The 12620-nt window shown below is 56.3% G+C and overlaps 2 protein-coding genes and 1 pseudogene across 4 annotated transcripts in view; all 3 read left to right on the top strand.

Moving 5' to 3' along the window:
- LOC308530506 (class I histocompatibility antigen, Gogo-OKO alpha chain-like) overlaps positions 1-12620 on the top strand; it is a gene marked incomplete at both ends in the record, with an annotated part of 248585 nt that overhangs the window by 182274 nt on the left and 53691 nt on the right. The window lies entirely within an intron of this gene.
- Positions 613-6147, top strand: LOC308531389 (mesoderm induction early response protein 3-like; annotated as a pseudogene). The gene is made up of 4 exons: positions 613-686; positions 2050-2136; positions 4319-5463; positions 6058-6147. The product of its transcript is annotated as a mesoderm induction early response protein 3-like (transcript).
- LOC308530511 (patr class I histocompatibility antigen, B-2 alpha chain-like) lies at positions 8970-12177 on the top strand (the record flags this gene model as incomplete). 2 transcript variants are annotated; one of them, XM_081107215.1, is made up of 8 exons in its annotated part: positions 8970-9059; positions 9174-9458; positions 9757-10032; positions 10569-10844; positions 10967-11068; positions 11500-11532; positions 11664-11711; positions 11859-12177. In XM_081107215.1, the coding sequence occupies exons 1-8, from the start codon at positions 8987-8989 to the stop codon at positions 11861-11863; spliced, it is 1098 nt and encodes a 365-aa protein (XP_080963341.1). In that variant the 5' UTR covers positions 8970-8986. The 2 variants fall into 2 exon arrangements, with proteins under 2 accessions (XP_080963341.1, XP_080963342.1); XM_081107216.1 differs by lacking the exons at positions 11500-11532; positions 11664-11711; positions 11859-12177 and adding an exon at positions 11368-11432 and having other exon boundaries at positions 8980-9059.

A 12620-nucleotide genomic window follows, 5' to 3' on the forward strand; every position in this document is an offset into this window, starting at 1 on the left:
ATGGATTTGGCTGCCTCCTGCAGGCCCCCTACTGGGGATGCAGCCTGAAACCCGCACATGTGCCCTTGAATGAAATTGAACTTGGGACCCTTCAGTCTGCAGGCCAACACTCTATCTACTGAGCCAAACCAGCCAAGGCCACAGCATTTTTTAGATATGTGTCTTCTAAATTATTCCTTTATCTGACATTTGCATTTCACTGAGCATCATGGTTGGAGAGGGAGAGAGAGAGAGAGAGAGAGAGAGAGAGAGAGAGAGAGAGAGAGAGAGATTGATTGGTGGCTCCCTGTAGGCACCTGTTCCAAGGATTGAATCTTTTGCTGCACAAGATGATGCTCAACTAACGCAGACTCTCCCGCACCCCGGCTTGGTGGCCACACGCAGAGATAAGGGTTTGCCTGGTGTGGGGTGTGGCTCCCCAGGGGATTCTCCTGTATGACTGACTATGCTGGTCAGAGCTCTCTGGTTGCCCAGTGTGGTAACTGTGCTGGCTGCTCTGTGGTGGCTCCAGGTCTGCAAAGTCTTTTTGAAAAAAAGGGGGGCCATTTCAGTGTCTGGGACACCCCCCTGGAGGTCCAGCCCACAGGAGATGGACCCTGCTGTGTGTCCCAGATGTCTGCTCATCACCACCCTGGTATCCACACCCAGACATTGTCCTGTGGGGAGAGTCAGGACTCAGGAGGAGGGTGAGTGGGTCCCTTGTGTCAGACAATTCAGTCACTCCTGCCTCTCTAGCTATGGCCCCCGACCGCAGGCATCCACACATCTGGGCCACTTGTTGGCAATGAAACCTCCTGAAGCAGCCCTGTTGGGTTTCTCAGTGGTTAGACCCTCAAACCGAAGCGTCCCTGGTTTTGGTCCCAGTCAAGGGCACGTACCTTGGTTGCAGGTACAATCCCTGCCCTGGTTGGGGCACATGGGGGAGGCAACCAATCCATGTGATTCTCTTATGTCAATGACTCCCTCCCTCTCTCTCCTTTCCTCTCTGAAATCAATAAAAATATATTAAAAAAATAAAAATCAATGGAAAATATATCCTCTGGTGGGGATTTGAAAAAAAAATTAAAAATAAAACCGACGGAAGCAGAAACTCGGGGCATGGGTCCAGCATGCTGGTGCCCTGAGCCCCCCAGGTGGTGGTACTACTGTGATTCTTCAACCACAGCCGGTCCTCCCTGGTTCCCACACCCGGATCACCTGGGGCTTCATTTTGGGTTTATTTTGAAATGATTACAGCGTCACAGGAAGTGGCAACACTAGCCCAGGGCGGTCTCGTGTATTAAAAAAATAAATGCCTGCAAGCCGCTGGAGGTGAGTGTATTTAAGCATCAGGAAGGGGACAGGATGGTGGGCCTGCTCCCCTGTTTCCTGCGTTCTGGCTCTTTTCAGAGTCCACCGTGACTCTTGTCTTGACATGATCAGCATCTGTCAATTCAACGCTCTCTGGGACTCTGTTTTGTTTCTCTTGTTAATCCTCACCCAAGGTTATTTTTCCCATTGGTTTTTGAGAGAGAGAGGCATGGAGGAAAGGAGAGAGAGAGGGAGAGAGAGAGAGAGAGAGACAGAGAGAGAGAGAGAGAGAGAGAGAGAGAGAGAGAGAGAAGATGGGGAAAGGAAGGGAGAGTGAGAACCATTAATTTGTTCCACTTCTGCATTCCTTGATTCTCTTTTTAGTATATATTTTTTATTGATTTCAGAGAGAGAGGGGGAGAGAGAAAAACATCAGTGATGAGAGAGAATCATTGATTGGCCCCTCCTGCACGCCTCTACATTGAGGATCAATTCCACAACCCAGTGGTGTGCCCTGGCCTGGAATCAAATCTTGACCTCCAGGTTCATAGGTTAATGCTCAACCACTGACAGTGTGAGAGTTGAGTAGGACACATGCAAGGAGTAGGATACATCCCGGGTCTTATCTTGTTTGATTTTCTCCCCACAGAAGGTTGTCACTTTGAAAGGGCAGAAGTACCTTCAGGAGAATTCCGACGAGGAAGTTGGTGACACAGACTACGTGTTAGACTTGTCTGTGACGTCCTGATCCCCCATAAGGAAGTCGGGGGTACATCCTGAGAACAGCCAGGAGGTCAATGGAGAGCCGGGGATCCAGCCAGGAATCAGTGATATGGTGTCGGACAGGTGAGTGTGTGATGCCCTGATTTGTGGGGACAGGTGGGAGGCGGTACAAGTGGAAGTGGTGACCGCAGTGGAGCTTGACGGGGAATCTCAGCCTGAGTACCCTGCCCTTTGGGGTTTGATGGGGGACCTCAATGCACGCCTTTGCCAGCACCCGATCTCAGTGAGTTACCCATGCCTGCACGCATGTGAGCAGCTACAGAATGTGGGCACTGCCACGCATCTCTGGGGCTGTGGTGGGATTTCAGCTCTCTTCCTTTTGGAGGCCAACCCAGAGCCTTCCATTAGTCCTGAGGGGCCCGTATTGCTGGTCCCTGAAACGAGACACCACATTCTGAGTTGAGACGCCCGAGCGATGGCCTTGATTTTTCGCCGCCTCTGTCCCCGCTCCACCTCCACCACTCACTGAGTCCCGTCACCAGCTCTGAGGCAAGCTGGCTGCTGTGCCGGGTGGTGCTCGCTCAGCCACCCCATGTGAGGCCCATGAGGGCACCCCCTCATACCCTCCAGCCCCAGCCTTCAGGGGACGACAGCATCAGTTGACATCTTACCTGCAGCCTCCTGAGATGTGGTTCCAGACCTGTCGCAAGATCCCAACCAACAGAGATTGCGTGAGATGCTACATGTTTATTTTTAAACCACTACGTTTGGGGCGACCTGTTACGCAGCAACAGCTGACTGATACACCCGCTTTGAATAGTGCAAGCTAGCTATTACTGCTGCCTTTTTTTTTTTTTTTTTTTTTTAGTGGAAGAGAGAGGGAGAGACAGAAACATCAGAGAGAACCACTGATCGGGCTGCCTCCTGCGCAGACCCTGACCAGAACCCGGGCCGGGGAGAAGCCTGCAACCAAGGTATGTGCCCTTGACCGGAATTGAACCCGGGGCCTTCCAGTCCACAGGCTGATGCTCTCTCCACTGAGCCAAACTGGCGAGGGCGCAATATTTTTTCTGATATACCTCCTCAGGCAAGGGAATCAAATGAAAAAATAAACAAATGGGACTACATCAAACTAAAAGGTTTTTGCACAGCAAAAGAACCATCAACAAAATGAAAAGACAGCCCAGCCAGCTGTGGCTGAGCGTTGACCTATGAACCAGGAGGTTCCCAGTCAGGGCATATGCCCAGGTTGGGGTTCAATGCCCAGTAGAGGACATGCAATCAGTAGAGGCAGCCAATCAATGATTCTCTCTCATCATTGATGTTTTTCTCTCTCTCCTTCTCCCTTCCTCTCTGAAATCAATAAAAATCTATTTTTAAGAAAAAAATAAATAAGTTATTTTCTTTTTTAATTACTTCTAGGGACAGAAAGGGGTGGGGGGCGCCGGGGGAGAAACATTGAACCTATTGAGCTTGAACCCGAAACCAGGGCATGTGCCCAAACAGGGAACCGAACCCGCGACCCTCCGTGACCCCTCGGCACCCAGACCCGCGCTGGAATCCCTGAGCCACACCCTCCAGGGCCGGGTCTGCGTGTCTGGGCCCTTCAAACGCTTCAGACACGTGCTAAGCAGCTCATCCGCCAACACGCCCCATGCGGCCGCAGGCGTTTCTCTCCCGGAAACCATGGGTGAGCGGATTATGAAAAATGGATCAACCCTGGTCTCTACCCAATCACAGGGCGGGGCGGGAACAGGAAGTGATGCCCGGAGCGGGTATATAAACAGGCGGGTGCCATCGCATGGCACAGAGTTCGCCAGTCCGGGCTGCAGGAGCTGTGGGGTGCGGGGGCTGCGGAGGCAGTGAGTGAAGCTAGGGCATCGGAGGCCTGGGGTTGGGAAGGGAGTAAGGACCAATGCATGGATGCATGGATGGACAGATGGATGGATGGATGGATGAATAGGTGGGTGGATGGATGGATGGATGGACGGACAGTTGGATGCATGGTGGTTGGTCTCTAAAGACCCGGGTGTGTGCGCTGTGCGTCATTGCTGAGATCCTGTGGAAACCTGGGGTCCCCCTGGTCCCCCTTCACGCACAGGGCGCGGTTTCTGTTTTAAATGAGCGCTTTTTAGTCTAGGCCACTGTTGGCATTTTGACCGGATTCTATTTTATTTTGGGGGGTGCGGTGTGGGTGCATCTTAGGGGGCCTTGCAGTGCCTCCCCCACCCTCAGACCCGGTTGTGACGACCATCAGTCCGTTCCCGTGCCTAGGAGTGTGCTTGTCATTCACTTTGTTCTGTAGACTCCACATCGAAGGGGAATCTTGGGGTAACTTGTCTGTCTCTGAGAGAGAGAGAGAGAGAGAGAGAGAGAGAGAGAGAGAGAGAGAGAGAGATCAGGAAAGAACTCTTGACGAAGAGGAGATGATGGATGAGGGTAAAATCTTCAGCTGGGAAAGTACAGCCTTGGAGAAGGAAGGAGGCATGCCTCCGGGAGACCTGCTGGCCTTCTGCGGCTCTGAGCCCGTGCCGCCCGCCGCGGGGGAGCCCAGGGCCCGCAGCTCCCCAAGGGAACGTGCCGACCAGCTGCCAGACATGACGCTGGACAAGGAGGAAATAGCCAAAGACCTGCTGTCCGGTTTCGACGGGGAGGCGCCGTGTTCCGCAGACGACCTGGTGCCCTCTCTGGCTTTCCACCAGGCTTCCGACTTCTTCCCGAGGCCTTTGCGCTCAGATGCTGCTCGTGAAGGAGATAAAGAACCAGAGACTGAAGATGGTGAAACAGACAGTGGTAACTCACCGGAAGATGTGAGGAAGGAAGTAAGGATCGGTTCACAATATCAGGCCGAGATCCCCCCTTACCTTGGAGAGTATGATGATGATGATGATGACGATGATGATGAGAAAGCAGATGAAGATGGAGACCAGCTCCTCTGGCGTCCCGGGGTGGTTGCGGAGAGCACAGTGAAGGAGTACCTTGTGGAGGCCGCACTCAGAACTGGACAGGAGAGAACGGTGGACGGGGTTTCGGCGGGAGCGCTCACCAGGGACGATGAGCGGGCCTTACAGGAGCTGCTCAGGTGCCACCATCACGTCCAGGAGGCGCTGGAGAGGCACTGCCGCAGCGGAAAGGCACCTCCGGAGGGCATGACTGCGTGGACAGAAGAGGAAATCCAGGGCTTTGAGCATGCGCTCCTGGTCTTTGGAAAAGACTTTCACCGTGTACAGAAGCACTGGGTGAAGACCAGAACGGTGGCGGAGTGCGTGGCGTTCTACTACCTGCGGAAGATGGGGAAGAGGTCTGGGCGCTAGGACTGCTGACTACTTCGCTACAACCACCGCCCCAGAGTGACAGACTACAGGGACCGCCTGGTGGATGGGACAGAAGCTGGGGGGTTGGGGGGGGGCAGTCAGTTCTCCCGGCTTAACCGCCACCCGCCCGGACCCTGTTCCCTATTGGCCCCATCCTCTGTCAGTCTTGCTGGTTGTTTCAATAAATATTTCAGGATCCAACCCTTATCCCTTGTTTACCTCTGTTGTCCTTTATTTCCTTGTAAAATAGGGAGGTCCCAGGAGAGTGGCCAGGTTCCCTACAGAATACCCAGTGCCATGTGGACGTCAGATACACCACATTTTTTATTTTCTAAAAAAATATAAATATTTGTATGGATTTCAGAGGGGAAGGCAGAAGGAACAGAGAGATGGACACATCATTGATGAGAGAGAATCATGGATCAGCTGCCTCCTGCACGCCCCCTACGGGGGTAGGAGCCCGAAACCTGGGTATGTGCCCTTGAATGGAATTGAACCTGGGACCCTTCAGTCCATAGGCTAAAGCTCTATCCACTGAGCCAAACCAGCCAGGGCCACAGCATTTTTTAGATGTGTGTGTGTTCTGAATTATTCTTTTATTTGACATTTGCATTTCACTGAGCTTCGTTTTTTTTGAGAGAGAGAGAGAGAGAGAGAGAGAGAGAGAGAGAGAGAGAGAGATTGGTTGCTCCCTGTAGCACCTGGACCGAGGATTGATCCCGCCACCCAGGCTTGTACCCTGACTGAACATGGAACCGGCAAACTTTTGCTGCACAAGATGATGCTCAACAAACGGAGCCTCTCCCGCACCCGGGCTTAGTGGATACACCCAGAGATAAGGGTTTGCCTGGTGTGGGGTGTGGCTCCCCAGGGGGTTCTGGTGTTTGGCTGACTCAGCTGCATCAGAGCTCTGGTTGCCCAGTGTGGTAGCCATGCCGGCTGCTCCGTGGTGACTCCAGGTCTGCAGTCTCTTTGAAATCAGTGAGTCCACTTCAGTGGCCCTGTGCTCATAGCTGCTGCACTTGAGAGGGATCTGGGCTCGGAGAATCCTGGGACGTGTCTCTGGCCTTTCGAAGGTCCCTTGGGGCCTGGGAACATTTCTCCTTATTGTTGGTTACTCCTCACCCAGGATGCTTTTCCATTGACTTTTAGAGAGAGTGGAAGGGAGAGGCACAGACAGAGAGAGAAACATGGATATGGGAGAGACACATCGATTGGTTCCCTCCTGTCCGCACCCCATCCCAGGCTGGGAATTGAGCCTGCATCTGAGGAATGTGCCCTTCACATGGATCCTTGAGTCCATGGGCCAACGCTCTATCCACCGAGCCAAACCAGCTAGGGTCCAAATTTCCCATTAAAAATCTTACTTCCTGAATATTTCAAAGAGCTTTTCTGCGATGAGATTATGTATCGGGGACCCATTAATCCATTTATCCAAACAGATCATTGAATGAGGGCAGAGGGCAGGAGGTGGATGGAGAGAGAAAGTGGTGGGATAGGGTTTCCTTTTGTGGTGACGAAAATGAGGTTCTGGACCCAGACAGTGGGGAGGATCCCACAGCATGTCCAAGGCACTTTGTGGCCTGAAACTGAACCCTTTAAAAAATAGTTAGGCCCTGGCTGCGTGGCCCACTTGGTTACAGCACCGGGTCAGGGCACACACAAGAATCAACCAATGGAGGCATAGATGCCTGGACAGACAAATCTCTCTTTTTTCCCCACTCTCTCTCTTCTTAGAGAGTTAGAAACATTGATGACAGAGAAACATTGATCAGATGCCTCCTGCACACCTCCTACCGGTTAGGGCCCATGTTTACATTTTTTAAAAAAAATTGAGCCCTACCTGGTTTGTCTCTATGGTTGGAGCATAGGTCTGTGGACTGTAGGGTCCCAGGTGTGATTCAGGTCGAGGGCACATGCCCAGGATGTGGTCTCAATTCCCAGTAGGGGACGTGCAGGAGGCAGCAGATCCATGATTCTCTCACTATGGTTGTTTCTCTCTCTCTCTCCCTCTCCCTTCCTCTCTGAAATCAACACAAATATATTTTAAAAAATTTTATTTCAGAGAGGAAATGACAGGGAGACAGAGATGGAAACATCCATGATGGGAGAGAACCACGGATAGGCCGCCTCCTGAATGCCCCCCACTGGGGATCTAACCTGCAACCCTGCAGGTGCCTCACCGGGAATAGAACCCTGGCCTCCTGGTTCACAGGTCAATGCTCAGTCACTGAGCCACACCCGGCCTGGCCCATGTTTACGTAACAGAACGAATGGCACAGACGCTGGGATTGCTGAGGTTTGGGGAACTGGCTCACACTTTCTCAATAATGACCATGAGTGCCCAGGCTGGTGTGGCCCGGTGGGGAGAGCATCAGCCTCCAGACTGAAGGTCTGATTCCAGTGAAGGGCACATGTCCGAGTGGTGGGCCCAATCTCCAATGTGGGCCCAATGCCCAATGGGACGAGCAGGAGGAAGCCAATCAGAGATTCTCCCTCATCATTCATGTTTCTGTCTCCCTCCCTCTCCTTCCTCTCTGAAATCAACAAATATATATTTTTTAAAAAATGAACGTGAGCTTCTCCCTCCAGGAAATATCACCTGGCAGGTGCCGACTTACAGTCCTGTTGTCTTGATACAATGTCAGCCCCCAAGAGAAAACCAGAATGTTGGAACAGGTGTGTCCCACCACGGGAGCTGGACCGCTCCCCAGCGCTGACAGCTTTTCTAGGGGGCTCTGTGGGAACAGCAACACCTGTGAGCTTTGATGACGTCATTAAATGCATCAGCACGGGAAGGTCTCTGGGACTTAGAGACACAAGGCGTCACTTTACATCACCTGCATGAGGACCAGAGCCACCCAGCAAGACAGCCCTGGGGACTGTGACAGAACAGAACAGAAATTATTCAATATCCCCCAGCCAGCAGGGCTCGGTGGTGGAACATTGACCTATGAACCAGGAGGTCAGAGCTCAACTTTTTGTCAGAGCACATGCCTGCGTTGTGGGCTCCTTCCCCCGTGTGGGGCATGTAGGAGGCAGCCGATCAATGATTATTTCTTATTATTGATGTTTCTATCTCTCTCTTCCTCTTCCTTCTTCTCTGAAATCAATATAAAATATATATATTTTAAAAACATGACTCCTGTTACCATCTCACAGGCAGTGAGCATGCGACATGGATTAATAACTGTCTCACCCTGTGGGATCCTCGAGGGGTCACTATGATGACGTCACCACACACACAAGGTTGTCTGGGCGCCTGCTTGTGTGTGAGGCCGCACAGAGATGGTGACACCAAAACCCTGGAAAGTCCCTGAACAGCACAGCGCCCGGGCCAGGCCTCGGGGACAGGGTGACGGCGCCCCGCGCGGGAGGAGGGGCAGGACCGAGTCCCAGGGCCCAGGCCTGCGCTCAGGGCTCCGCAGGGACAGAGTCTGGGGGGCAGCTCCGTGGTGGGGACTCCCCAGCGCCCTGGTTTCACTTCTCCTCTCCCAACCTGTGTCGGCGCCTCCTTCCTGGAGACTCGTGACGCGACCCCAATTCTCACTCCCATTGGCTGAGCGGTTTCCAGAGCAGCCAATCAGCGTCCTCGCGGCTCCCGGTTATAACTCCTCCGCGGAAGCGCCGGGACTCAGATGGTCCCCCCGACGCCGAGGATGCGGGTCATGAACCCCCCCACCCTCCTCCTGCTGCTCTCGGGGGCGCTGGTCCTGCCCCCCAGCTGGGCCGGTGAGTGCGGGGTCGGAGGGGCGGCGGTGCGGGAGCAGCGCGGGGGCCCGGCGGGGGCGCGGGGCCGGGAAGGCGCGTGTCCAGCCCCGGCCCTGCCCCCCGTCCGCCCCCCAGGACCCCACTCCCTGAGGTATTTCGAAACCACCGTGACCCGGCCCGGCCGCGGGGAGCCCCGGTACCTCGCCGTCGGCTACGTGGACGACACGCAGTTCGTGCGGTTCGACAGCGACGCCCCGAATCCGAGGATGGAGCCGCGGGCGCCGTGGATGCAGCAGCCGTGGGTGGAGCGGGAGGACCCGGGGTATTTCCACCGGAGCACGCAGATCTGCAAGAGCAACGCGCAGAATGACCGAGTGGGACTGCAGACCCTGCGCGGCTACTACAACCAGAGCGAGGACGGTGAGCCGCGCGCCGGGCCCGTCACGACCCCCCTCCCCACGGACGGGCCGGGTCGCCCCGAGGGTCCGGGTCCGAGCGTCACCCCGAGGCTGCGGGACCCGCCCGGCCCCCACCCGGGAGGAGCCGCGGGGACTTTGACCCGATTTCACTTTCAGTTTTAGATTCAGTCCCCGCGGGGCGGGCGGGGCGGGGCTGACCGCGGGGCGGGGCTGACCGCGGGGCGGGGCTGACCGCGGGGCGGGGCTGACCGCGGGGCGGGGCTGACCGCGGGGCGGGGCTGACCGCGGGGCGGGGTCAGGGTCTCACACCATCCAGAGGATGTATGGCTGCGACCTGGGACCCGACGGGCGCCTCCTCCGCGGGTACGAGCAATACGCCTACGACGGCGCCGACTACCTCGCCCTGAACGAGGACCTGACCTCCTGGACCGCGGCCGACATGGCGGCTCAGATCTCCAAGCGCAAGTGGGAGGCGGCCGGTTGGGCAGAGAGAATGAGGAGCTACCTGGAGGGAACCTGTGTGAAGTGGCTCCGCATTCACCTGGACAAAGGGAAGGAGACCCTGCAGCGCGCAGGTACCAGGGGCCCTGGGGCCCCCCCTCTCCCCGGGGCTGGGGCTCCTACAAGGAGACAGGACAGGGGGTCAGTGTCAGACACCCCTCCTTGGGTCAGGGAGGGAGCCCCCTGGATGTCAGTTCAGGTACCAGAGGGAACCCCTCCTCTCAGGGACAGTTAGGGGTGCAGGCTCTCTTGGGGTGCAGGGACCCCCCTGAAATAGCCCATCAGCGGTTCCCATGGGCCCTTCAGGGGCTCTGGGACCCACAGGGACCTTCTCTCTCAGGCCTTGTGCGCTGCCCACACCCACTGTGTCTGAGGCCTCACCCCAGCTTTTATGAGTCACATGGCCTCCTGCCCTGGGCTGTGTCGCTTTGATTCTAGAACTTTCTAAAGACTAGGAGGTCATTTAGGTGCCTCTGTCCAGGCTGGTGTGTGGGCTGTGTGCTCCCTCCCCCACCCCAGGGGCCTGTCCACTCTCAGGATGGTCACATGGGCGCTGCTGGGGTGTCCCATGGCGGATGCAAAGTTCCTGCATTTTCTCTCCTCCCCTCAGACCCCCCAAAGGCTCACGTGACCCACCACCCCGTCTCTGCCCGTGAGGTCACCCTGAGGTGCTGGGCGCTGGGCTTCTACCCTGCGGACATCAGCCTGACCTGGCAGCGTGACGGGGAGGACCAGACCCAGGACATGGAGCTGGTGGAGACCAGGCCTGCGGGGGACGGCACCTTCCAGAAGTGGGCGGCCGTGGGGGTGCCCCCTGGAGAGGAGCAGAGATACACGTGCCATGTGCAGCATGAGGGGCTGCCCGAGCCCCTGACCCTGAGATGGGGTGAGGAGGGGCCATGGGTACAGAGCCTCTTCTCAGGGCAGCAGGGCCCTGGGGGACCTCAGTGGGGTCGGGGCTGAGGCCTTGGGTCAGGGCCCTCACACTCCCTTCCCTTTTCCCCCCAGAGCCGCCTTCTCACACCTTCATCATCATCATGGGCATCGCCGGGGGCCTGGTTCTGCTGGGAGCTGTGTCTGCAGCTGTGATGTGGGGGAGGAGGCGCTCAGGTGGGCAGGGGTGGGGTCTGAGTGTCTGTCCCACTGGGGGTCCAAGCCCAGGCAGACGTGTGTCCCGCCTCCTTCATGGGAAGCACCATCCCCACACGTGTGATGGCCAGTGTGGGGCTCTGTGCTCACACTTACTCTGTAGTGAGGCCCGTGGGAAAATGAGGGACCCACTTATCACCTGATGATGCTGGTGGTGGGGGCCCCTTTCCCAGCAGCCCCAGGTCAGAGGGCAGGTCCCTGCTGAGCACAGACCTCCAGGAGGGCGGTGGGTCCAGTCCCCTCACACGCACTTCCCTCAGGTTTCCTGGTCCTGCCCTGGGTCTGTACACAGGGTTCTGGAAACTTCTCTGGGGCCCAGGACTAGGCCTTCCTTTAGGACCTCATGGCCCTGCCTCCTCCCTGGTCTCTCATGGGATGTTTTCTTCCCGCAGGTGGGAAACGAGGGAGCTACGCTCAGGCTGCCAGTGAGTATGGAGGGGTGACCCCTGAGGCCCTGTGACAGTGCAGACGGGAGCCCTAGGGGACCCCCCCCCCATAGTTCCTCCTTATTCTCCTGCCCTGGGGCTCTGACCCCGTCCTTGTGTGTCCCCCCCAGGCAGTGACAGCGGCCAGGGCTCTGATGTGTCTCTCTCGGCTTCTAAAGGTGACACCCTGCCGTGGGGAGGGGTGGGCAGAGGAAGGACTGGGTGGTGGGGAGTCTGTGGGACACTGTGAGCATGAAGTGGACTCTGAGAATGTCACCAGTTACAGCCACTGACCTGAATGTGTTCATGATGCTTGTCCTCCACAGCGTGAGGCGGCTGCCTTGTGGGGACTGAGTGATGGAAGACGTTCACGCTCCCACTTCCTGACTCAAGAACCTCTGATTGGGGGGCTGGCCTGCTCTGCTCCCCACACTCTCCTGTCAGCAGAGGCGGGCTGGGCCCTCCCCATCCCTGCCTTTGCTCCCTGGTGCTCTGAGCTGCCACATCCTGCTTTGTATTGAAATGAGACTGTGGATTGACCTCGTGTTTTCATTCTTGCCGTGACGGGTGACGGGTAATTAAAGGAGACCCTTTAATAATTATTTTCTCAGAGGAAATAAATGGAAGCACCAAGGGTTCTGCACATTCCTGTGTATTTTGTGCTCTTTGCAGGGGGGACGGGAGAGGCTGTGAGGACGGAGTGTGGTTGGGGCCTGTGCCCAGGTGGTGCTCAGTGCATCGTGGGCTTTGACGTGGTCACTCCTCGGCCGGGTCACCTCCCTGCTCCTCTGACCGTGTCCCTCAGTGTCCCCTGTCCCACCAGGACCTGCGCTCACAGGGACACACAGGCCTTGTCACTTGTTCGAATGAATCACATCTCCAGGCCCCTCCTCATCCGAGGCTCAGGTCGGGGTCAGGCCCTCAGAGCCTCTCTTCTGGGTGTTGGTTGTTTCTTTGCTTTTGTGGATATGATGCCTGTTACTGTGTTTGTGTAGGAGTTTTGGTCTCATTCTCTGGGTGTCCCCGTCTGACAGTATCAGGGCTCATTTTTGCCGTCATTGTCCCGCTGGCCCAGGGGTCCCTGCACA

Source organism: Myotis nattereri (assembly GCF_964212035.1).
Source record: "Myotis nattereri genome assembly, chromosome: 15".
Lineage (NCBI taxonomy): Eukaryota > Metazoa > Chordata > Mammalia > Chiroptera > Vespertilionidae > Myotis > Myotis nattereri.